At 46.0% G+C, this 27484-nt stretch overlaps 1 protein-coding gene across 1 annotated transcript in view; it reads right to left on the bottom strand.

Moving 5' to 3' along the window:
* LOC140389801 (ubiquitin carboxyl-terminal hydrolase 13-like) overlaps positions 1-27484 on the bottom strand; it is a 196822-nt gene that overhangs the window by 19533 nt on the left and 149805 nt on the right. Inside the window, exons 16-20 of the mRNA XM_072474337.1 lie at positions 13893-14036; positions 13172-13341; positions 10338-10491; positions 3006-3090; positions 1552-1895 (exon numbers count right to left, since the gene is read on the bottom strand). Coding sequence (XP_072330438.1) covers positions 1802-1895; positions 3006-3090; positions 10338-10491; positions 13172-13341; positions 13893-14036 — 647 coding nt within the window. The 3' untranslated portion in view covers positions 1552-1801. The remainder of the gene's footprint in view (positions 1-1551; positions 1896-3005; positions 3091-10337; positions 10492-13171; positions 13342-13892; positions 14037-27484) is intronic.

A 27484-nucleotide genomic window follows, 5' to 3' on the forward strand; every position in this document is an offset into this window, starting at 1 on the left:
CGCCCAGAGGTGAATCTTATTGGAATGGAGGTCGGAGGAACCGCCGAAGATGTCGGTATGGTTGGGAGGTGTTGCCGAATTCCTTAAACTGGAGACGATTCAGTTTGTCCTTCAGGGCTCGGATGGGGAATATGGATGAGATGGAGGCTGTTCTTGTCTCTGTTTACGGATTTGTTTGTTACCAGCGAGTAGGGGGGTAGGGTTTAGGGGAGAAAAAGGGGAAAAGTGTCAAATTAGGGAGATTGTATTTTGTTAGTGAATGATTGTTTGTATATTGTTATGTATGCCCTGATTTGAATAAAACTAATTTTAATAAAAGAATACTTGCAGGACGGGGTCCAATTCCAGGTCCATACATGCCAGCATACATCCGCCAGCACCATTTTCTTGGAGATGGCCTCCTATTCGGCTGCGCTGCAGAAATATTAAGGATTTCTGAGGCTGCAGGCCTAACCAGAGGGATTACAGCTCTGGATGGATGGCAGCGGTGGAAGGAAGACATGGGCGCTTCCACTGAGCGAGGATGACTGCCAGGGGACCTCCATCTTGTGGTATCCTTTGAAGATGTTTATAGTTTTAAATCCCTCGACACGATTGTCTGCGACCACAGCAAGGGCTCATTGATCCATTCAGCTTCAGTGGCAGGATTGAGGGGGCCTGAAAGAGGGCTTGCGGGCTCACTAGTAAACTTTTTCCAGGCACCTGCCAGGCTTTGGCCTCAGCAGGGAGACCCCAGCAGCGTCCCCAAACCTTCCCACAATTGAACAATTAATTATGCAAAGTGACTAGCAGCTGGGCAGGTAGCCATTGCTGCCTCTACTCCACCTCTGACGGAATCGGCCAGAGGCGGGAATATATTGACAAAACACCTTTCTGTCAGACCTTCTTCCCGATCTCGTTTTCGAAGTCGCCCCGGCAGGCCAGGAAGAGTCCACCCATTGTTTGCTAACACTAAGCGCTATCCTTAAATAGAATAACAGCCTGCTTCGATGTGCAACAAGAAATAACATCTAGCTTAATGGATGGCAGAGTGGGATTCTAGAAATGTTGTTTCTGTATGGACTTTTTATTTGGTTTGGGTAAGAATGGTCATATGGAAGGTCATATATGCCTGTATTAAAACCAAGTAAATATTTTAAGGTTCTAGATTTTGTAGTCTAATACATCATGTGTGCGACTTTTAAAATGTAGGTTTCAATACGAATCAATGGATTTGTTTGAACTTTTAAACAAATCAGTAACTGTGACACACATCTATATATTTAAATATCCGAGTGGTGCTAAATACAATAGCTCCCCCTTATAGAAACAGCTATCTCGAGAGGAAACCCTAAAACTAGTGTTTGTCTGTGGAGGTGAATGCATTCCATGAGATCGTCATGTTTTTATGGAGTGCCCATTCAAAAAAAAAACATACAAATAGAACAATTATTCTGACAGATGAACTAGAATAAGAGGGAAAGAGGGCAATGGAAGAAATAATGAAGATGTTCTGATACATTTAAAAAAAGACTTGCTGAAGTCAGGTAAAAGTAAACTGATTGCACACACCTCTGATATGTTTCGTCAGCTTCTCCAGATGCAGTTTTAAAATAGAAACAAAAAAACCTGTCAATATATTAAACAATAAACATTTTCAATCTTATATCAAACATATTATTGCTTTATAATTGTGTTTTCTATAAATAAAGTAGTTACACAATAATGACAGAATCCACAGTTTGCCCCAAACCTTTGACGGTTTATAATTTTTTGGATCTTTGGAAAGAAGGTTATGGTTTTCCATACAGAGGTCTCAAGCTTAGTAGCACATCCGCTGATAAAAGTAAATGTATCCCAGGTCTTTAGGGGGTTTCGCTGAGGCACAGACTTTATGGTCATTGTAGATCACCCACCTGAATAGAAGAAATGGAGATGCAATTAACTAATGCAAAAAAAAAAACCATTTTATATTTATAAAGTGCCTTTAACGTAATAAAATATCCCAAAGTTCTTCACAGGAGCAGTATAGAAAAAAGCATGACAGTGAGTCATATAGGGTGTGGTATTACAGGTATTACGGTACCCGATAGGCTAAAGCACCATTGGTGGAAACTGTATGCCTGCTATTGGTTAGAGTGTATGATAGCTCCGCCCTGATAGGCGGGGTATAAGAATCTGTGCCGCCCCAGCAGCCCTCATTCTGTACCTGAGCTGCTGGGGGAAACATCTAGCTTATTAAAGCCTTCAGTTGGACGACAACCTCACTTTAGTGGTCATTGATCGTGCATCATAGGGGTATTAGGTCAGATTACCAAGAAGTAGGTTTAAGGAGTGTCTTTAAGGAGGAAAGTGAGGTAGCGAGTTGGAGGGATGTGGGAAGGATATTCCAGAGCTTGGGGGAGACTGCAGGCACAGCCAAAAATGATTCAGCAATAAAATCAGGTTTGGAAGTCAGAATTCGAGAAGTGCAGATATCTCAGAGGGGTGTGAGGTTGGAGGAGATAACAGAGATAGGGCGGTTGCAGGGATTTGCGGGGTGGGGGCGGAATCAAGATGTTGCTTGACTGGGAACTAATGTAGGTCAGCGAGCACAGGGATGAACAGGAATCGGTGCAAATTAAGACACAGGCGGCAGAGTTTTGGATGAATTTGGGATACCAGCCAAGTGTGCATTGGAATATGAAGTCTAGCGGTAATAAGGGCAAGAAAAAATATATTCTTGAATCACAGCAATGACCTCAAATATTTTGGTGGACTCATAGAATGTACATACCATATTATTTTGTTACACCTTTCAATTTTTTTTTCTTCAACAAAACATTGTTCCATAGTTTTCCAACCAACTAATAAGCAAAACACATTGCCCCACTAACCCGAGTATTCCTATTACAGATCCAGCAACAGAAACAAATTGGATCTACACTAATTCGCTGTTCAAAATTGGATTGATGCTAATATAAAGTTATAATAGCTCACATAAGTTTAGCAGTTTGAATATCCTTTCCAAAGAAACTAGTGCTTACCTTCCCTCCTTTTTGATATGGCAGACATAATGACCAGACATTGTGGATGGTCCCATATGGCTAATAAAAGCAAACAGCTCATATCCTGCAGATTAAAGCAAACCATGGACAATTAAGCTACATTTTATCTAAAATACAGTAGCAGTATAAAATACAGAAAATACCTATCAGAAGTATTTTCCCAGTCTGACTTAGAATCTGTAGGACTTAAAAAGGATGTTGGCTGGATTCTCCATTCCCCAAGCCGTGTGTTTCCCGGTGGCGTGCCGTTCTCTGGCGGCGCGATTCCTCTTCCCGGCACATGTCAATAGGATTTCCCATTGAAGCCAACCCACACTGGCGGGAAAAGAAAGTGTTCCGACCTTCATTATCTTTATTACCTTCTTATCTGCAGAGTGATGGGGAGAAGGCGGTATAATGGCACTTAAGTGAACTGCTCAGTCGGAGAGCTGGTACAGACACGATGAGGCCTCCTTCTGCACTATAAAAATTCTGTGATTCTGGGATGCATAAAATAACTAAATTACACGTTACAGAGATCGAAAACTCATTCTGGAAAATAAAGCAATTTAGTCAGTTGTGACAAAGACTCATCGGACTCGAAACATTAGCTCTTTTCTCTCCCTACAGATGCTGCCAGACCTGCTGAGATTTTCCAGCATTTTCTCTTTAGTCAGTTGTGCATCAGTTGCTGAATTCTCCCATGCCCCAGCAGACGGGTTCAATGGAGAATTCGTCACAAAACCTAAAAATTGACCAGCATGAATTTCCCTTAGGATTTTCCACTGCTGCCGATCATAGCGAATTGGGAAACCCGCTGATGGCCCATCTGAAATTGATTTGCATCCCGCTAATGGAATGCAGATTAAGGCCCAACCGGAATCTCCTCCCCCCACACCTGATTCTACAACGACAGCAGGAAAACAGACCAGTCCAGAACACTTCTGCAACACCATGCAGGAGTCAGCACTGATCTGAAGAATGCCTGGTACTGCCTCCCGATCTCGGGATGGAGGCTGCCAGTGAGCCTGGACCCTGGAACTCCACAGCTGTGAGTTGGAGGAGCATCGAAGAGGTGGATCATCCAGCTTCCATGTTAGTAAGCAGGTCCATCCTCCAGCCTCAACGTGTTCCTGGAGATCCATTTTCTTTTTTCAATGGCAGATCAGTGATGTTGGATGCCTTTTCAATATGGCACCCAGATATGACGGCAAGACATGCGCAATCAAGCTCGCTCTGTGGAATACGGCACTAAACAACGGTGCATATTTCATGAGGTTGGGGCAAGAAGAGATGGCGTGGTTTCCCGTCATACTCTACAGCGGGAAACACTCCCTGTCCCCATCTCCACCACGGGATTTAACCCTAGGTGGGAGAATTCCACCCTTTACATTATGAAATTACTGAACAATTTCTAAGTAATTCAGCAGCAATATGATTTATGCTTCTAACATAGTTTGTAATGGTCAGAATTGCTTGCATCATAAGAACATATTTAAAAACACTTAACAGAGACATCCAAGTGCTGGGGTTAGTGCATGAATTTACAATGTCAAAGGTCAGAGCTGTGAGGAAGGACTGAATTTAACGGAAACATTTCTAAGTGTCATTTTGGGTGATTGGTGGAGCGTTTCTCGATGGCCGCTGGGCGAGATTGCGGCTCATTTTTAAAACCACTTAGTGCCGGAAATGAGCCCCCACGAGCTTCTCGCCATTACTGTCTCACTGTCTGATTCACCAGACTCGCCTCTCAATCCCAGTCAACAGACAAGCATGGCAGCGCACAGACCTGCTCCTCGCTTTGGCAATGCTGACCCACCCAGACTTCTGGACACTGTGCAGGCTAAGACAGGACATCCTATTCCCCCAAGGGGGTCAGAGGACCAGCAGCAGGACCACCAATACTGTCTGGGACGGAATGGCAGCGGCAGTCAGTGTTAGCAGCATGACCAGGAGGACAACCGTACAAGGTTATCCTAGCGCTGATGCAGATGCTAGGACACGGCAGTGAAATTCGGGCTGGGATGTCAGCGACATTCTAGCAAGTGCATAGCCAATTGGAGGAGTCCAATAGGCTGGGACGCAGGCGATGATGCCAACAATGCGTGGCACTGAGGCCAACACTGCTAGGGTAGCAACCGCACTGGAAAACCTGTAGCACAAGGTCGGCATCTTGAATGATGGTGTCCAAGGCGTGGCTCAGTCTTTGACAACCATGGCTGAGAGTCGCGACATCATGTCCCAGTCGATGAGTGACATGACCCAGATGCAGGTGGACATTGGATAAAAACAAATTACTGCAGATGCTGGAATCTGAAACCAAAGAGAAAATGCTGGAAAATCTCAGCAGGTCTGGCAGCATCTGCTTTGACAAAGGGTTATATGGACTCGAAACGTTAGGTCTTTTCTCTCCCTACAGATGTTGCCAGACCTTCTGAGCTTGTCCAGCATTTTCTCTTTGGTTGCAGGTGGAGGCACTGTAGAGCATGTCCCAGTCACTGAGGAGCACCGCTGAGCGCGTTGACGCCATGGTGACGACAATCGAGAGACGCCAGGTGAGGCACAGCTGGATGCCACAAAGGCCTCTGGAACTCCAGCTGCCCCTCCCTCCCATGGAGTCCAGCAGAGCCCCACGGGATTTGTCAGGGAGGAGGAAGCACTGGGCCAGCCACCAAGGAGATGATAGTGATCACCGGTTCTTCCAAATCTCCCCCTCCTGACACGGTGCATCTCAAGGGCAACGGGCATAACAGGGTGGCACGGCGATGCCAGTGACACTGGTAAGTCGACCGGGGTCTCCGGCTCCAGGTCCTCCAGAGGACGTCCGCCAAAGGCATCAAAGACCGCAGGGCCCGAAAAGCGGCAAGCTGCCTCTACCACCAATGTGCATCCTGGGGACAAACCTGGATGTAGCAGTAGACCATGTAATGTCAAGAAGATTGTTGATCATTGAGTGGTGGGAGGGGTCACAAACTGTAGCTAGAGGGACTGGAAATGTCAACTGTTCTCTTTTAAAAAATGTTACACTGATACATGTGAAGCCCCTGTCACATTGATATTCACAACGGGTCTGCTTCCACCCTCAACCTTCTATTGCCCTCCGCTCCCCCACCCCCACATACAGGAGTCCAAGATTAAAGCCCCTGGTGCAGACCCTGTTCAAAGGATGGGTGTGAGCTCGCTGTCAGCAGGAGGACAGGAGTCAAAATTTGCATAAACTGAGGAGCACAGTAATCAGGGGGGAGGAGGGAATTGGGGGGGGGGAAATGGGGGGAAAGGAGGGGAATGAGGGGGGTTGAGCTGATGGACAAAGCCTTGTCCTGTGAGAGGTGGGTGAGGATGAGGGTCTCCCTGTTACTCCAGGCATGCCGGACCCTTGTCTTCAATCCTCCTCCTGCAGATGCTAACCGGGCTCGTCCACCATCCCCTCCTGGTCCATCTTCTCCTCCTCCTCAGACAAGGCCACATGTCCTTCCTGAGCTCCTCCCGCATGTCGCCTCGCTGCTGTGCCAGGTTGTGATGCAGGTTGTAGAAATCACAGCAACCACCACAAAGCGGGAGACCACCTGGGGGGGTGTACTGCAATGCACCACCAGGGCAGTCTTGCATAGAGTCCCTACAGTGCAGAAGGAGGCCATTCAGCTCATCGTGTCTGTACCAACCCTATAAATGAGCTACCCATTTACACTCCCCCTTCCACCCCAACCTATTCCTGTAACTCCATAATCGAACCTGCACATCCCTGGACACTAAGGAGCAATTTAGCATGGCAAATCCACCTAACTTGCACACCTTTGAACTGTGGGAGGAAACCAGAGCACCCGGAGGAAACCCACGCAGACATGGGGTGAATGTGCAAATTCGACACAGACAATGAGCAAGGCTAGAATTGAACCCAGGCCCCTGGCACTGTGAGACAGCAATGGAAACCACTGTGTCACCGTGCCACCCCCATAGGAACCGTATTTTGAACAATCAGATATACTGTTCAATGACAGCACGGGTGGCAACATGGGCCTCGTTATATTGGGTCTCTGCCTCAGTCGCTGGCCTACGCACTACCAACATCAGCCATTATCTCAGCTGGTATCCCTTATTCCCCCAAGAGCCAACCCGTCATCCTGGGGTGGTCCTCGAAGACGCCAGGCATCTCAGGATATGCCAGGATGTAGCTGTCATGCACACTCCCTGGGAGGTGTGCACACACATGCATGATCCGGAGGTGGTGGTTGAACATTCAGGGAGTGGAACCCCTTCCTGTTAATGAAGGGCACTGCCTGATGCCCTGGTGGGTGCAAGCCGACTGTGTGCTATCAATTACCATCTAGAGCTGGGGCATCCCGACGCTGGCAATGAATTCTGCGGCATCAGGGTGGTCTTCGTTCAGCTCAAAGCTGATATAGAATGGATAATAGCACAGAAAGCAAGAAGGTCTATGTCAGGTTTTGTCTCAACGGCTCTGCAGGAGCTCCTACACCACAGCAAATTCTACAAAGCAGCTCACCACCACCTACTCAAGAGAAACTGAGGCTGCGTGATAAATGCTGGCCTTGCCAACAGTTTACATGTCAATCAGATAATCCCAGGACCAATAGGATTAGGAGGTGTGTATAAAATACAGAATGAAGAAAATTGCTCATTTTAAATGAGTTAGTTCCCGTGTAAAAGTAGAAGAAAAAGAAATTTCAAATAAAGGCATTAAGTCTTCGCATGATAATTTGAAAGTCCCAGTTTCAATGAAACTGACTAGGTGTTATTTTTATCACATTCTACTCAATCAAGAATTCTATAAACTGCAGGAAAAATTAAACTGTGATTAGTTGATCATCACTTTTCAATGCAATCAAATGTTTTGCATTACAATAGGAAATCAAAGAACAAAAGATTCTCCAATCCCGCGGCAGAGTGTCCACGCCGTCGAGTTTTACGACGGTGTGAACGGGCCGCGCCCACGTCTAATTCTGACCCCTACAGGGGGCCAGCACGGCGCTGGAGTGGTTCACGCCACTCCAGCTGCAGATCACGGCGCGAACTGGGCGCCGCGGAATCCGCACATGTGCAGTTGCGCCAACGCCAACGAGGACATGCGCAGTGTCGCCGGCACAAACGCGCGCATGCGCAGTGGCCTCTTTCAACGCAACATGGCACAGGACTACAGGAGCCGGAGCGTAGGAAAGGATGCCCCCAGCCACAGAGGCCGGCCCACCGATCGGTGGGTCCTGATCGTGGGCCGGGCCACATCGGAGGCCCCCCCCCGGGATCGGACTCCCCCTCCCCCCTCCCACAGGCCGCCACCCGACCCTTACACGCCGAGGTCCTGCCGGCGCCATTCTAACTTGCTCTGGGCCGGCGGGACCTCGGCTTGTAAGGGTCTTTTCCTACGGCTGCTCGGCCCATCCGGGCCAGAGAATCGGCGGGCCAGCCACGTAGAACGTCCCGCGTAGAACTGGTGCCACGCCAACCACGCTGGTGCCGATTCTTCGCACTGCGGAGAATCGCATGCCGGCATGGGCCGATTTGCACGGCCTGCCGGCGATTCTCCGACCCGGCGCGGGGTCGGAGAATCCCACCCTTTGTGTTCGGTGGGAATCTCACCACACAACAAAAATGTAACCTTTCATATTAGACACATGTTACAGTGAGAGTAAGTTTCAACAATCAGACAGATAATTAATGCAAGAAATCAGCATTATGTTTTTCCATTAAATTTTACACAATATTACTCATGCCTAATCTGTGGCATAATTCATTTTATAAATTACTTCTGTTTAATTTTGGAAACCTAGGTTTGTTACCCGGCAGCATGTGTTAACGCAATCCAGTGAATTTACTGTTGTGTATTCATGTATGTTCCTAGTTGGAACTAGGTCATTTTAAGATTTTGATCATGTGACGTACCGATTATGTCATCGGCAGTTTGGGCGTGCTAACAGTCAGGCTATTCTAGCAATCTGTGAGAATATACCTGCCCATTAAAGCTCTTGTTTATTTTGTACCTTTGTGGTCTGCAAGCCTGTACTTGCCAATACCACAAAGAAACTGGCCCAGCAAAGTCAGGTTTGGCAATGTGAGAACAGGGCTAAACGCTGTGTTTTTCAGAAAGGTCAGGAAGTATTGGCAATGAACTATACCACCAGTGATGTCCATTCTTCTTGGCACAGACAGGACCGGTCTCCTAGACTGTTCAAACTCGGGACAATGAAGTGTGGAGAAGACACACTGATTACATTTTGTCAGCTAGAACAAGTTTGCCAGAGACAGAGTCAGCCGAGAGTCCGGACAAACTGTGCCAAGTGAAGACCTGTCCATACCTGAGAACCTTAAAATAGCGGAAACAACTGTGGAAGACAGTGAGGACATTTCAAGACCGAGTCAAACCCTGGGCTGGATTCTCCCAAAATGGGACTATGTCCCCACGCTGACGTAAAAACGCCAGAGATTCCTGGAAAAAAGATCAGCTAATTCAATGCCCTGCAGGGAGCTAGCAGGGACCCGGAGTAATTCTCGCAGCTATAGCTGGGGGTACGGGCCCCCGCACTTCCGGTTTGGAGTCCGCGCATGCGCACAGCGGCGACGCCGAGCTCCATGGCGGACTCGGACCGTGGAAGCAGGCAGAAAAATTGGACGCCCCCCCCCCCCCGATTGGCCGCGCACCCGATCATCTAACCATGCGGATCTAACCCTCGGCCAACTATAAGGCCTCCCCCGGTGTCCGATCCCCCCCGCCCCCTCCACCAGGGCAGCCACGGACTGAGTCCGCAGTCTCCACGCGAGCATCCTGACCGGCAGTAGCAGATTAGTTCCACGCCGTCGGGAACCCGGCCGGTCGGGAGTGGAGGATCGCTGGGCTGTCCTCGGTCAATGGGCCCCCAGCTGTGTGGCATAATCCGCGGTCACGCCGATTCTTGGGTCCCAGAGAATGGCCGGCACAGGGCTGCGGCGAATCCAGCCCCATATATCCACTTGGGTTCAGGCAACAATGGACGATATCCAAAATCAATCAAAAACACCAGAAATTACAGTCAACACGAAAAAGCAGACGCCCGAGGTCTGTCGACAACCACACAGAAATCAATGTCCTCCAAAACGTCTAAGTTATTGACTGTTGTGTTAATTGTTCATTTTGTAAATTTGTGCTTGAAAGCCCTAGTTGGAACAAGGTCACTTTAAGAGTTTGATCAGGTGTCGTACTGATGGCGTCATCAGCAGCTTGGGTGGGCTACCAGTCAGTCTATTCTAGCAGCCTGTGAGAAAATACCTTTCCAATAAAGCTCTTGTTTGTTTTGTACCTTTCTGGTCTGCTAGCATGTACTTTAAAAATAGTACACTTACTTCCAGGTCCATCCTTGATTCTGGGCCCTGCTGGTTCTGCTTCTGCATTTGTAATAATGTGTGATTGTGTATCAACATCCGATGCTGTTTCGTTCTCATCCTCATTGTCTGCATGTGTGAAGATCCAGTCCAATGCTCTCTCCAGGTTGTTATTCTACAGAAATAGCCGTGCAATGGTGGAATTTACTCTTTCATAATAAAATCTACTGAGTCCTAATGAAAAGCATCTCTGTTACATCATCAGGTTGAAAAGGTACCAGAGTATCAATAATGAAGATACAGGAAGGGATTTTCCAGCCCTTCCTGGTGGCCGGGTCTTCCAGTCCCACCAAAGACGACCCTCCCTCCCCCCCGTGGCTGGTTCTGCAGTGAGCAATTCAAATGGCCTTTGACTTCGGTGGGACCAGAAGATCCTTCCAGCAGCCCATGTTGAGCTGCCTTGCGCAGCCAATGGTGAGCTGCCTTGCGGAGGCTTGGGGGAATCCCAGCCTCCACCAATGTGCTTTGCTTGAATAGCCACCTGTATTGAACAAATGGCATGATCAAACCTCTACTGCTACATGGAGCCCAGGACTTAGTCAGAGTTCAGAAGGGTGGCATGGTGGCACATTGGTTAGCACTGCTGCCTCACAGCATCAGGGCCCCAGGTTCAATTCCAGCCTTGGGTCACATTCTCCCTGCGTCTACATGTATCTCCTCAGGGTGCTCCATTTTCGACCCACAGTCCAAAGATGTGCAGGTTAGATGGATTGGCCATGGTCAATTGCCCCTTAAAAAGATTAGGTGGGGTTACTGGGTTACGGGGATAGGGTAGGGGCATGGGCTTAGGGGGGGTGCTCTTTCAGAGGGTTGGTGCAGACTCAATGGGCCGAATGGCTTCCATCTGCACTGTAGTGATATCTAAGGGTAGCCAGGAGTAGAACCAGAAGTAGGGAGCCACTTAAGAACAGATCCCGAGGGCTAAGGTAAGAACAGATGCCAGGAGATGAAGATGGGAGATGGCAAGGCGAAGAGGCAAGAGGGAGGAGAGGGGCAGTCGGCAAGGCCAGGAGAAGCAAAGCCAAGAGAAGGAGGTAGAGAGATTGAGGGCGAGGGTGTAAGCCTTGGGCAAAACTTATGTCAGCAGACAAGCTACAGAAGAGGACGTCAATGGTAAATTATCTTAAAGTGAAACCAGCAATGTTAAATATACTAACACTACATTTCTGATGACGTTAAAGTGAAAGAATGTTAAATTAATTGACAATAGCGAAGACTTGCTGGATTTCAATTGCATTAGTTACTTAATGTGATAGTACCTTTTTGTTAGTTTGATGTACTGGTTGCCTGTTACATAATCTTTTATCTGGGTTAATTTTAGTTTATTTGTTGCGGTAAAAGTCTCAAAAACTTGGAATACTGTTCTTCGGTTCTTTACGTCTGTCACTGGGAATTCCATCTCTTTTTAATCTTTACAGGAATCCTAACAATTTGCAAGACTAAACAGCTGGTCATCTGGTTATTTAATTGTGGAAAAATGCACGTAATAGTCAAACCCAAACGTCTCTTCTCAAATATACATGTAAAGCCATTTCCATGCTGTGGCTACAAGAGCAGATCAGAGGCTGGGGATTCTGCAGAGAGGAACTCACCAATGTTTGTCCATAGTCTCCAATGCAGAAGTTAGGGATGTAAAGGAATACTCTCCACTTCTCTCAATGAGTGCTGCTCCAATGACACTGAAGCGCAATACCTTTCAGGACAAAGCAGCCAACTTGATCGGCACCCCACCCACCACCTGAAACATTTACTCCCTCTACCATCAGCATAGTGTCAGCAGTGTGTTCCATCTACAAGATGCACTGCAGCAACTCACCAAGCCTCCTTTTAAAATAATAATCTTTATTATTGTCACAAGTAGGTTTACATTAACACTACAATGAAGTTACTGGGAAAATCCCCTAGTCGCTACATTCCGGCGCCTGTTCGGGTACACAGAGGGAGAATTCAGAATGTCCAATTCACGTAATAAGGACGTCTTTCGGGACTTGTGGGAGGAAATCGGAGCACCCGGAGGAAACACATGCAGACAAGGGTAGAACGTGCAGACTCCACACGGATAATGACCCAAGCGGTTTTACAGCACGTCCATACCCGTTACCTCTACACCTAGAAGGGGACAAGGCAGCAAACACATGGGAACATCCCACCTTATAAGTTCCCCACCAAGCCACCCTTCCTGACTTGGAACTATGTTCTGGTTCTTCACTGTCACTGGGTTAAAATCCTGGAACTCCCTCCAGACAATACTATGGGTGTGCCTACTCCAGGTGGACTGCAGTGGTTGAAGGCAGCGGCGCAACACCACCTTCCCAAGGGAAACTAGGAATTGACCACAAATGCTAACCATGACTGCAATGTTCACACCCCATGAACAAATAAAAATAAATTCCCAACAGACACACTGGATATAATACAATAGAAGAAATGGGGGGCTGATTTCCCATCAAACTCAAGGACATGAAGGTCACTGAAAAATCCATCTGATGCTCAGTGCTGAGTTACCTAATTAAACACAGGTCACTTATGGAAACAGAGTTCTTCATGGTCTACATGGCTATATATCACACCAACTCCCATTTACTGACCAACTTAAAACACAGATGTTTACACTTGAATAGGAACTATTCCTTTAACGTAATTGCCAATTTACATGAAAGGCTTTGTTTTATAAGGTTACTGAATATTTAACAGTTTAGGCACATCAGCAATCTCAGGTTTCAGAATGATACAAGGAGTTAAGCCATTTGTGTTCAATTATTTGCTGTGAAAATATGATGGGAACTCAGACTTACAGTTGCTTTCAATGCACGAATGGCTTGGTTCCTGGGAAATCCCATGGATGTAATGATGGCAACAATCTCTTCTGGTGGCTGGTTTTCCATTGAAGACGCCCCTCCTGCTAGACCAACCTCATTATAGCTAACCTCATTATATCCTGATATTGATAGTGGTTCAGCAAAATCTAATGGGGACAAGGAGGTTTCATTGAAAAATTTAAATATAAAGAAAAAAATTAATGATTAAAGAATCCATCCTCTCTTCAGATCTGCAATTTTAATAGTACAGAGTACATCTTCCAAGCCAATGCATTTGTTTTGCACCATGTAAAAACCACTGAGCCACCCTCTGTAACTGCATATGGTGGCATTTTGACCTCACGTGACACCTTAATACTGTTTTTATTCAAAATCCTTACAGAAAACATGCAACTTTAATTTAAAATATGGAATGATCCCAAAGGTTACAAATTTCTGGAGGAGTTGTGATCAACTACACACATAACTGTGGCAGCTGCTGTTCCCTACAGCCAGCAAAACAGGCAATGTCTCATTCAGAGAAGATGTTGAGATATTTCACACCAGCCCGTTTTAGTTTTATTCTTGGATAAGCTGGTCCATCAGCATTACTAAGCATCTCACTGAAAAGTTTAAACTGAATTTACCACTGCACGTTTCGTCAGGAAACCCGCAATAATTTGTACTCGCGAATTGGTTATCTGGCTTCTAAGCTTACCAGGTTCCTCCATGTGTGCTATGACCCAGTTAAACGCCAACTCAGCCCCCAGGTTTCCTGTGTAGTACACTGCTTTCCGACATGCTTCTAGTGGAAAACCCATCTCAGCCAGCTGCATCACTGCTGCTTCATCAATTTCAGGAGCTGTAAAAAAAGGAACAAAAACGGACATTGGCCATAATGGCAAACCCGGTGCTTTCAGGGAGTTCCATCAACGTAGCAAATCACAGGAGAGCCAAATGACTGCACAATGCAAGTATGGACTGCTTCAAATAATATCAATGCTTGACGCTCATTGATTGAAAAATTTGTGTTGACCATTTGTAGAGTGTGAGCACTAACAAACCATGCAATGTCCATAATGAAAATAAAATAAAATACAAATTATACCTGGATTAGAATAACATTCACGGGAAATATGGTTAGTTTTTACACATTCCTCTATTACTGTAAGGAAATAATTAATCAAATTGGCAGTAGAGCTTTGCAAAATTACTTGAAGAGATAGTATGCTTTAAGGCATAAAACGTACCACAAGTCTATAGAAATTATTTTTTAAATAGAAATGTGAGGGGAGTTTTTGTGAAAATTGAAATGTAGGCATTAAAGCAGAGAATGGTCCATTGATTGGCTAAAATAAAATCACATTTTCTAAAACAGGAGAGTGAAACTGATACATATACCCCATGAAATGGTTCAGCAGACTGCCTGGGAGTTAAAAACAAATCATTATTTTACTTCCATTTACCAGGAGCTTCAATCTCCACCCTTTCAATTCCCTCAAAAACATGGACTGATTTTGCAGTCCAGAGGAACATGGTACTCCACAGCATCTCATACAAGTCGCATCAAGATTCAACCTAACCCTGTCCTAACATAGCGTTGCTACAAGCAGAACTTGTTCACTAACATCAGGGGCAACAACCACTGCCGAATTTGCCTTATCACCAATCCATTGGTACATTGATCCCAATTGTTGACTGACTGAAGTCAGATAACTCTGCAAACTCCAGAGATTGAATTTTGGATCTTCCATATACCACGTGACAATTACTCACTGAGTCAACAGCAATCTCTTGAAAACATGAAGAAAATACGCAACTTTGCATTCATTAATCCTTTTGATAGAGAAAATGTACAAAAGGTGCTACAAAAAGGAAAAACAGATGTTGAACCGTAGAATAGTTTGGAATGATAGCCAAAAACATGGGTCGGGATTCTCTGTTGCTCCGCCCCCTCAGAAATGGTGTAATCGCATTGCGCGCCATTGCAACGGCATTGGCACGTCATCGGCCGGCCCTCCTGCGATGCTCCACCGCCGATGGGCCGACTTCCCGATGGCACAGGACACGTGTGGCCTCAGCCATGCAGGAACTCGGTATGGCGGCAGCGGACGGTGTCCAGTGCCGCCACACTCAGCCGTGCTCCGTGCCACTAGCCGGTGGGGCTTCTGCGAGGGCTGGGGGGGCTGGTGGGGGTGGCCACGGAGTGGGCTGTGGGGTCGCAGATGGAGGGTCAAGTCCACGGACGGCCAGCGCCTTGTTGCACGGCACGACCGCTACAGGTCGTCAGCTGTGCGCATGCGCGGCCCGGGACCCGGCCATTCTCTGGCCGTTTTCGGGCGGGAGGTGGGAGTTTCACCCGCCACCAGTGCTCGCCCCTCACCGGTTAATCACCACTGTTTAAATTTGAAAAGTTGATTTTCAAATGAGGAAGTGAAATGGAAAGTGGTGGGGTTTAGGCGAGAGTTCCAGGGATTACAGCCTACATGGCAGCAGGCCTCACTTTCAATGATGGCAGAAGGATGCACATTAGGCCCGAGTACAACTGATGGCTCAAACATTACGTTAATGGCGGTTCGAAAAATAAGATCGTACAAAGCCCGGGATGAATTTCTCAATGAGAATGAAGATTTTAAATATGCACAGAGAAAGAGTGCCTTTGGGATCGGTAAGAGCTGAGGTGTAAGGGAGTGGGGCCTATTGCCAGCCAAGACTCAGGTAGGGGGATAACAAATAAGTTGGAGCATAAGTAAATTGAAGGCACGTGGAGAACATTGTAGAAGTCATGGTTTGAGGAAACAATAAAAACTTGCATTTGCATTGTGCCTTTCACACACAAAACATGCCTCACGTAGACAGTTCATGAGACAATATTGCCTACTCCCCAACCCAATAGTTATTTGGTTCCCAGTGTGCTTTTGAACTTTTGTCCCAGGAGAAAGAGCAGTACCCTACCTGTGCCTATTTTCAATGCCACTGTCACTGCTACTGTTAACCTCTGTAACTTGAGCCTGCTCTGGGACCACTGACCTCTGACACCACCTCCCCCCACCTTTCCCCATCCCCCAAGGCACACCTCACCACAACTGCTCCACCAAAGAAAGTTTCTTCTGGACGCAGCTGCATGGGCCTGTGCCAGTTGTGTAACCTACGGCCCAGCTGAGACATTCATGGCTACTGGCAGTGCTCCCTACACTAACAGAGAGTGATAGACTGAGATAAGGAGAAGCAAGAGAGATTACACAGAAAAAAATTTGATTTCAGCTTGGTAAAATGTTGTAATTACTGAGAGAGCCACGGTAACAGGCATTTTGCAGAAAAGCAGTGTTTGTTGAGTTTTAGATGGAGTTGTGAGCAGAAGTCAAGCACCTCAGTTCAGTTAAAAGATATGTCTGTAGGTAGATTAGCAGTTTCTTTCCAAGCAGTTAAGAAGAGTGTGGTTAGAAGGTGATCTGAAACCAGCTGAAACAGCCTCTGAAGAAATACAGTCAGAATTTCTGCATAGTTCTGACAGAATTCAGATCTTTTCTTTAAAGCAGTGGCATAAGATCACTCTTTCTCAAAGAACATGTCTGTAAAGCAGGTATTCCCGAGGGCTAACTGTTTTTAACAGTGGATTGAGAGGTGAGGTTTTTTTGTTGTTTGAGTGGGAATAAAGTCAGCTGTTACCGTGTTCACTGTATAGATTAGCATTATTTAACGGGTAATTGTAAGCTATTTTCTCGTGTGATTTTAAAGCTATTGTAACACTGGGCTAGTAATAACGTTTGTTTTAATATACCATATCCCTATTTCTTCATGAAATCACTCCTGGAGTGAAGTATCCCCTCCTCAGTCTTACAAAATTAAAATTAAATATTTGGGTTTCTGTCCAGTATTCTAGTAACTGTTGGGGTCTGGTCCGGCAACAGTTAATTCCAACCTATGGGTCTATGTGGAGCACATTCCCCTCAAAAATGGCCTTCTCCAGTACCTTAGCTCATTCTATTCCTTCCCCAGTATCTCATCTCATTCTATTGTTCCCTCCTCGTATCTAACTTTCTCTTAAATGGATCCATGGTATTTTCCTCAACCACTCCATGAGGTGGTGTGTTTCACATTCTCACCACGACGAGTAAAGGTTGAACAGAAATTGACTGGGGCTTAGAAACAGATTGTTGGGATGTAAAAATAAATTAGGGGACTGAAAGTCAAAGTGAAGGGGAAAATGGGACAAGAAAAGAGAAACTGAAGAGAATGTTTGGCACAAAGAGAGACTACTGGGTGGCCTCTAGCCAGAGGTGCTGAGTGGGTGCCACATCTCGGCCTCCTCCAGAGGTCCCCAGCACCTCAGATGTTAGTCTTCAGCCAATTCGATTCACTCCATGTATTATAAAGAAGCGTCAAGGGCGGCATGTGGCACAGTGGATAGCACTGGGACTGCGGCGCTGAGGACCCGGGTTCGAAACCTGGTCCTGGGTCACGTCTGTGTGGAGTTTGCACATTCTCCCCATGTCTGCGTGGGTTTCATCCCCACAACCCAAAGATGTGCAGGTTAGGTGGATTGGCCACGCTAAATTGCTCCTTAATTGGAAAAAAAGAAGTAATTGGGTACTCTAAATTTTTTTAAATAAAGAAACAGCTGAAGGCACTGGATACTACAAAGGCTATGGGTCCTGACAATATTCCAGCAATGGTACCGAAGGCTTGTGCACCAGGCTAGTGCTCCAGACCCAGCCGTGTCTTTAGCCAAGCAGTTACAACACAGTTATAAAACCGGCACCTACCTGGCAATGTGGAAAATTTCCCAGGTATGTCCTGTACACAAACAGCAGGGTAAATCCAGCCCAGTAAATTACCGCCCATCAGTCTCCTCTCAATCATCAGCAAAATGATGGAAGGTGTTGTCAATAGTGCTATCAAATGGCACTCACTCAGCAAGATCCTACTCACTGACGCTCAGTTTGGGTTCCGCCAGGGCCATTTAACTCCTGACCTCATTACAGCCTTGGTTCAATCGGAAAGCCATCCGCCAAGGGGCTTTGCCAGATTGCACCATCCCAATAAATATTAACATTTTGTCAGAGCCTAATGGGGATTCCAACTCCGTGCTCCTATCCATCTCAACCATTGGAATGGGTAAACCATCCGGAAAGCCGAACATGACCAGTCCATCTATAAAGATCACAGTAAAAAGATTCAAAAGCTGCATTAACCGGAGGAGGATCGGAAACAAGGTTGCCGCTCGACTGGAGTATCCGTGTGAACTCCCGAAAGGCAGCCTGCTATTTGAGCTGGTGAGCCAAAAGGCGATTGGCCTTCTCCCCGCATTCATAAAAAGAGCCCCTGAAGCGTTGTAACTGACTTACCGCCCTGCCAGTCAACAAAAGATTGAACTGGGTCTGTAGTTTTTTTCCTACTTGCCAGTAGCTCCGGAGTAGGATTAAGCGAGTACTGGTGATCCACCACTAAAATGGGATCCACCAGCCTCTGCTGCTCCAACCTCGTAGTCCTCACCAAAAGAGAGATAATTCCCCCAAGACTGCCTTAAGAACCTCCTAAAACTTGGATTTGTTAGGTTTTATATCGTCCTCTTTGGGAGTGGACATACGCTCAGAAATCCTTTTTATCCACTAACAATGTTATATCTAATCTCCAGCATGGATGTTTTGTGGGCCCAGACTCTAGCAACCAATCAATAAAGTACAGGCATGGTCCAAAATAACAATTGCTGAGTATTCAGCCACCACCACTGAAAGGGGGAGAGCACTGTCCAAAACTAAAACAAAAAAATCGATACGTGAATATGCTTGGTGGACATGTGAAAAAAAAGTCTCTGGTTTGCGATGCAAAAAGCGCCAAAACTCTAGCCAAAACCAGAGTGAAATGCCTACCCAATCACCCCTTGTGCAACCTAGTCTGATCTCTAAACCGCATGTGGGTCTCTTGCAAAACCACTACATCGGAGCTCAAACTCTTGAGATGAGCAAATGCCCTCGACCTTTTCACTGGGCCATTCAAACCCCTAATGTTCCAAACAAATTGGAGGTCTCCCACCCCTCCTCAATCCAGAATCAGCCATTCCCACCAAGAGAGATTAACCAAAAGATACGTAAAAGGTAAAGCAAAAAGATCCACCCAAGATGGCCATCAAACCATGTAAAATGACAGGACAAAGAAAAAACAACAGACGCCATCAGGAAACTACCCCATCTCCTCCCAACAACCATCGCCACTGAATGTGATCATATCCAAATACAAATAGAAGCGAGGCAAACAAAAACTTACGCTAAAACTACAACTTATGTTTAACAAACTCTAACGAAACAAGAACTGCAGCGAACCCTCCATAAGACCATAAGACATAGAAGCAGAATTAGGCCATTCGGTCCATCAAATCTGCTCCGCCATTCAATCATGGCTGATATTTTTCTCATCCCCATTTTCCTGCCTTCTCCCCATAACCCCTGATCCCCTTATGAATCAAAAACATATCAATATCTGTCTTAAAGACACTCAGCGATTTGGCCTCTGCAGCCTTCTGCGGCAAAGAGTTCCACAGATTCACCACTCTCTGGCTGAAGAAATTCCAAAACCGCTCCCATTAACTAACTCCCTAGTTAGCAGGGAGACACCCAACTGAACAAATAGATACAAATAACAAAATACAAAGAATGGAGCCCCACATAGTATAAGTCTAATCAAGGAGTATAAGAACGCAATCCCAACAAAAAGAAAAAACATGAAACACCAACAATACAACATGCCATTGACAGAGCCAAAAGAAAATTACAACGCGCCTAATTTGTGCTTTTTAACAAAACAGTCCACATCTGCTAGCACATCAAAGAAATAGTCCTTTCCCTCAAAAGTTGCTCGGGGACGAGCTGGGGAGACCAACCTGAACCGGACTCCACTCTTATGGTGGCCTTGTCTCCATTGAACATGGTTCTTTTAATTGAAAGCTCTGCACCCATGTCCTGATAAGACCTGATGGAGTGGCACAAATTGTGGTGTCCCCTTGTGCATCGAAAAACCTTCTCCTTTTCCTTAAAGCTGTCGAATCTCACAATCACCGCATGAGGTGGGTCTTCAGGGTGAGGCTTATGCCGAAGTGTGTGTTGGGCTCGGTCCAGTTCAAGTGGGGATGTGAATCCACTCTCACCCACCGTTTTGCAGAATATGCCCCAGAAGTATTCCATGGGTGGTAGAGCCCTCAATCCCCTCCGGTAACCCCACAATCCAGATATTGTGCCTCCTGGACCTGTTTTCTAGGTCATCTTGGCTCTCAGTAATTTATTCATTTCGGCCACCCACGTCAGTTCAGATTCCAGCACAGAAATCCGATTGCTGTGTTCAGATAAGACCATCTCCATACTCTTGATCGTGGCTCCCTGGACCTCGACAATTGCATTACTTTTCCCCAGTGTTGCTCGAATGGAGGGCAAGGCCTCTTCAATTGATCTTTTGAGATCTTCCGACACAATTTGCCGATGCTTCTCAAATTCTTTCGCCAAGGTACCAGAGAGAGCCTCGGCCATTAGTGGAGTGGACGGAGATACAGAAGCCGACTCCACCACCTACTTTCCAGTGAGCTCCAAGAGGCTTCAGACTCCGTTGGTGTGTTTCTGCTCCCAGCTTTCTGCTCGCTGCTTTTTGGGGGCATTTCAGCAATAAAAGATCTCTATTCGGATAGCCAACGTGAGTTTCCGAGGAGAAAACAACCCGTGGCACCAAGGATAGGGGCAAAATTACAGTTCTCCAGCAGGAGCCACCTCATGCGCCCCTACATTATGCCACTGGAATCCTCCACAAGTATGCTGATGACACCCAACTCCACCTCACAACCACACAACCACCTCTCCTGAACCCTCCACTGTCTCTGATTTGTCATGTTGCTTATTTGACATCCAGTATTGGATGAGCAGCACGGTAGCATTGTGGTTAGCACAACTGCTTCACAGCACCAGAGTCCCAGGTTCGATTCCCGGCTTGGGTCACTGTCTGTGCGGAGTCTGCACGTTCTCCCCGTGTCTGCGTGGGTTTACTCCGGGTGCTCCGGTTTCCTCCCACAGTCCAAAGATGTGCAGGTTAGGTGGATTGGCCATGATGAATTGCACTTAGTGTCCAAAATTGCCCTTACTGTTGGGTGGGGTTACTGGGATATGGGGATAGGGTGGAGGTGTTGACCTTGGTTAGGGTGCTCTTTCCAAGAGCCGGTGCAGACTCGATGGGCTGAATGGCCTCCTTCGGCACTGTAAATTCTATGATAATGAGCAGACATTTCGCCAACAAGTATTGAGAAGACAGAAGCCACTGCCTTTTGCTACCAATTCCATTCCCTAACCATTGATTACACCCCTCTTCCTGGCAACTGGCTTTGCATCCTTGGTGTCATCCTTAGTCCCAAGAAGCTTTCAACTGCATTTCAAAGTCATCACTAAGACAACCCATTTCCAATTCCATAAGATTACCTATTTCTGCCCCTGCTTCTGCTCATTTGCTGCTGACAACCTCATCCAGGTTTATTGGCTATTCTAACACCCTTTTGGCCAGCCTCACATGCTCTATTCCAAGTAATCTCGAGGTCATCCAAACCTTGCCTGTGTCCTACTCAACATCAAGTGCCAGTCACCAATCACCACTGTGTTCACTGACCTACATTGTCTCTCGGTTAAGAAATACCTCGATTTTAAAACTCTCATCCTTGTTTTTAAACCCTTCAGCAGTCTTGCACTTTCTATCTCTATACTCTTCTGCGGTCCAACAACCTCCAGACATCCGTGCTCCAGTAACTCTGGCCTCTAGACCATCCCTGAATTAAGTGTTTTGCCATTGGTGGCTATGCCTTCAGCTGTCATGGCTCTAAGATTGGAAATTCCTCCCCAGCCCGCTCCTTCTCTCCCTCCTGCTTTCAGACAATCCTTAAAATCTAGCTCTCTAACCAAGCTTTTGGTCATCTGACCTAATATCTACTGTGGTTCAGTGTCATGTTTTGGCTAAAAATGCTCATGTGAAATGCCTTGGGACATTATTTTACATTAAATGCGCTCAGTAAATATAACTCGCTATCTATAGGACTATTGCTGTGTTGTCCAACTGCCTGTCTACATATGAAATCATAGATGAGTCAGAAATTTATGAGCCAGCAACATCGAAGTTACTGTGATTCGGCTTCTCCAGAAGTTCTGTACCTCAGATCCTGGTATCACTCCGCTTCCTGATCACTTGCTCAAGCTTAACTCACAGTGCGGAACATCAGTGTGCAGGTCAAATTTAGCTGAGCTGCAAACCTCATACTCAATCCTTACCAAAACTATTTACTTTTATTTTCAAAATATCGCTCTTCTCCAACTTTACTGCCACTGAAACCCTCATTTGTACCTTTGTTAACACTTCACTCAACTTGTCTACCATTCTCCTTGACAGCCTTTATTAACTCCAGTTCATCTAAAACTCTGATACCTCTCACCCCCACAACACAAAAAGATGCACAGGCTAGGTGAATTAGCCATGCTAAATTGTCCCTTAATTGGAAAAAAAAAAGAATTGGATACTCTAAATTTAAAAAGAAAAAAAACCCAAGAGGACCTCACAAGTAATTTAAAATTGGGTTATCCAAATGGAATGATATTTCAAAATGCTTACTCAAGTACACAAGCAAACAGCGCAGGAATAGGGCACAAGGTCCTTGAGCTGCTTCATCATTCAATAAGATTATGGTGGATCTTTCATTTTGAACTCCACTTTCCCGCTCCATCTTAGAACATAGAACATTACAGCGCAGTACAGGCCCTTCAGCCCTCGATGTTGCACCGACCTGTGAAACCACTCTAAAGCCCATTTACACGATTCCCTTATCGTCCATATGTCTATCCAATGACCATTTGAATACCCTTAGTTTTGGCGAGTCCACTACTGTTGCAGGCAGGGCATTCCACACCCGTACTACTCTCTGAGTAAAGAACCTACCTCTGACGTCTGTCTTATATCTATCTCCCCTCAATTTAAAGCTATGTCCCCTCGAAAGAACAAAGAACAAAGAAATGTACAGCACAGGAACATGCCCTTCGGCCCTCCAAGCCCGTGCCGACCATGCTGCCCGACTAAACTACAATCTTCTACACTTCCTGGGTCCGTCTCCCTCTATTCCCATCCTATTCATGTATTTGTCAAGATGCCCCTTAAATGTCACTATCGTCCCTGCTTCCACCACCTCCTCCGGTAGCGAGTTCCAGGCACCCACTACCCTCTGCGTAAAAAACTTGCCTCGTACATCTACTCTAAACCTTGTCCCTCTCACCTTAAATCTATGCCCCCTAGTAATTGACCCCTCTACCCTGGGGAAAAGCCTCTGACTATCCACTCTGTCTATGCCCCTCATCATTTTGTATACCTCTATCAGGTCTCCCCTCAACCTCCTTTGTTCCAGTGAGAACAAACCGAGTTTATTCAACCGCTCCTCATAGCTAATGCCCTCCATACCAGGCAACATTCTGGTAAATCTCTTCTGCACCCTCTCTAAAGCCTCCACATCCTTCTGGTAGTGTGGCGACCAGAATTGAACACTATACTCCAAGTGTGGCCTAACTAAGGTTCTATACTGCTGCAACATGACTTGCCAATTCTTATACTCAATGCCCCGGCCAATGAAGGCAAGCATGCCCTATGCCTTCTTGACTACCTTCTCCACCTGTGTTGCCCCTTTCAATGACCTGTGGACCTGTACTCCTAGATCTCTTTGACTTTCAATACGCTTGAGGGTTCTACCATTCACCGTATATTCCCGACCTGCATTAGACCTTCCAAAATGCATTACCTCACATTTGTAGCACCCTCGTGCTAGACATTACCATCCGAGGAAAAAGGCTCTCACTGTCCACCCTATCCAATCCTCTGATCATCTTGTATGCCTCAATTAAGTCACCTCTTAACCTTCTTCTCTCAAACAAAAACAGCCTCAGGTCCCTTAGCCTTTCCTCATAAGATCTTCCCTCCATACCAGGCAACATTCTGGTAAACCTCCTCTGCACCCTTTCCTTTGATTCCCTTAGTAACCAGATAGCTATCGATCCCTGTATTGAATATATTCAACTGAGCACCTACAGTCCTTTAACCTACAGAGAATTCAAAAGATTCACAACCCTCTGAATGAGGACATTTCTCCTCACCTAAGTGTTAAATGGCTGACCCCTTACCATGAGATCATGACCCACAGTTCTAGACTCTCCAGCCAAAGGATACAGCCTCTCAGCATCTACTCTGTCAAGCTCTCCAAGATGTCCAATGAGATTACCTCTCAGTCTTCTAAAATCAATATACTTTGTGGTAGTAAACCCATTTTCAGTAGTAGACGTCAAACTGCACCAAGCTGCCACTCTTAAATACATCAAGATACATTTTTTAAAGCAAATCATTTTTCACAATTATGTTTTTAGATACTGGTTCATGGGAGATTTTGCATTTGCAATATAAAAATAAAATGGGCCGGAACCTCGAGACAGAAAATATTTTTCACACTAGGCACACTTTTGGCTGTAACGTATGTTCAGGTTGTCGTTAGGAACAAAAGGGGGAACTCTATCCTCAACTGTTGCACAAACTCTGTTCTCCAGAAATTGCGTATTTTTCAGTCAGACAGCCTGGACTTTTGCAGGTAAGGTAAGGCCATAACACAAGATTCAAGCAGCAAACAACTGAAAAGTTTTCATTAGAAGATGATTTAAATACAAAACCGCGAGCAGTACTCTTCCTCAAATAATCAGTGGCCACTGAAACCAAATTTTATTGTATTTCAAAAATGTATGTCACCTCCTGATGTGCAGGTTAGGTGGGGATACAGGGATAGGACGGGCAAACAGGCCTAGGTAGGTGCAGGTTAGGTGATTCAAATGGCCTCCTTCAACACTGTAGGGATTCTATTGGATCATGTTTGTCTCTTGGCTCTAAGCAAAGTGTTGCTACTACAAAAACTTTGGAAAAAATAAAAGTGTCAATAGAAGAGTTTTAATACTGATGTCACTGATTTTATGGGCTTTCGAAATGTGTTTGTGTTTTGCGCGTGTGATTTTTTAAAAACCCTCAGAATGATTGTCCCAATTTGAATAATTCCAACAGTAAGTTTAAAAGTGAATTTAAAATTCGGAAGGTTATTTATTACCACACACTCAGCCTGGAGGTTTAAAAAAACACAATGGGCGGGTTTCTCCGGCCTTCTCTGTGGCAGGACCCGTAGCTTTGACCATCCAGCCAAAACTCTATTCACTTTTCAGTGGCACTGGAAGAAACCAGCCGCGAATGAGGACAATGTCTCACTCACTTGACTCACCTACACCATCGCCGACACAAAGATTAGATACTGATGAGGGAATAAAACAAGACAATTACAATTTATGAACGTCTCTTTTGTCTTAGGCCTGTGGTTTTGTCGATGAGTAGCTGCTTTGATTGAAGTGAAAGTCTTCTAAAGCAGTGAACTTTCAGTAAGCTGTGAAGCCAGACTTTCCAGGAGGTTGTTTCTAAGGTGGACTTGAAATTGGAGGGAAAGGTCCCTCTCCCGCTTTCATGGTAGATAGTTGTTTATTGTCTTGGCTGCTTTGTTGACATGCAGTTAGTTTAACGGCTGTCCCCAGAACAGCTTTTGCTGATTTAAAAGCAGGCATTAAACATGGCTGCCTCGCCATGCGACTTGTTACAAGCCCAAAGTCTTTTTCCAAATAAGATGTGTGGAGAGGTCAATTATGTATCCAATGTGATGTGTTACAACCTTGACAGCTTGATTTTCGATGGATTTTCGGGATTTTCCATGCCTTCCACCAGATGTTTTGCGGCAACAGAGGTGGTCCATCATTGGCCAGCGGTGCTGGTCCCACCACTGACAACGGTGTTGCCCATTTTATGCACCCCTCGCTGCCAAGAAACCCATGGCGGGGATTGGCCATCAGCGGAATCGGACAACACGTCAGCGGGAACGGCCGGAAAACTCCAGCCTGTGGGCAGAACTTTCGGGTGGAAATAATAATAATAATCTTTATTAATGTCACAAGTAGGCTTTCATTAAAATTGGAATGAAGTTACTGTGAATGGCCAAGTATCAGGCTTCTGTCCAGAAACAAAGGCAGGTTTCTATCCACATCTTCTGACACTTTGCCACAGGAAAAAAAACATTGGTATGTGGCAGAGCTGGGGAGGGCTTCACACAGCTGGCAAGCCCAGCTACACAGAGATCGGGGCACCATCTTTAAAGGGCTCCTCAATCTGCGCTAAAAATATACTCCCCGAACCCCCCCCCCCTCCAAGCTTCTGGGAGACCCCTCCACCACAAACGTATCTGGGAGCAACTCTCTTCTCTCTCTCGCCCCTGGGTGCATTTTCTGGCATGCACCCCATTCCCCCCCCCCCCAACGCACATAAGATGAAGCCCCCTCTTCCAATGAAGAAGGGTTTGTCTCTGGCCTTGTCACCTCTTGGGTGCAATGCGACACTGCCCAGCCTAGACCCTCAACCTCAATGTATTCATCGTGTTTTTAATGTTTCCTCACAAGCAACCTTTTAGCTGAACAGGGGCACTTTAAGAGATCAGCTGTTTGCACGGGCAAACAGGCAGTCTAACATCACACCCTGTAGTGTTAACATCTCCTAAGTAAAGCTCCATGTTTTGGCTGAACCTCTCAGGCCTGAAGACTCCATTTTGAATCCACCACATAAGAACGGACAACGAGGTAGACAAACAGCGTGTTTAGGTAACCGAAGAAATCTTGAATAATTGAAATCATCGCGACATGAAAGCTGGTGACAGGAGAGCCAAACAATGGTTGCAGCAAAAGAGGCGTGGGAAAAAAAAAAAATCACAGAAAAATCTGAAGGAAATAATCTTATCGAGAAGTCTGCCACATGTTCCGCCTCAAATGAATTTGGTAGACGCGAGTAGCAAGTACCCTGCAACAACAAATTTAGATCTAGGGCTGTTACAAAACACAAAGGGGAACAAGCTGAGCTCAGGTTGTGCCTTGTTTTGGGGAGAAAGGAAGCAAGGGAGTGCTGAAAATTCATGGCACTTTAAGCACACAAAGGTCCTTCCATAAAGAAAAATGACGGGAGTCCTGGCGCTGTGGCACCGTTTGATGAGAATACAGAAAATAGGGGCTTGTTTACAGAGAGATTCGAGAATTTTGTTCAAGCTAACAAGATAGCAGCAGATATAAAAGTCCCAACGTCCCTGAGCACAATGGGGGGGAAATATTGAACCTCTTTCGGAGTCTGGTACAGCCTTAAAATCCAGGCACAACAACAAACAAAGAAATAGTGGAAATTTTGCAGAGCCACTATTCA

This window comes from Scyliorhinus torazame, chromosome 14 (assembly GCF_047496885.1).
Source record: "Scyliorhinus torazame isolate Kashiwa2021f chromosome 14, sScyTor2.1, whole genome shotgun sequence".
NCBI classification, from domain to species: domain Eukaryota; kingdom Metazoa; phylum Chordata; class Chondrichthyes; order Carcharhiniformes; family Scyliorhinidae; genus Scyliorhinus; species Scyliorhinus torazame.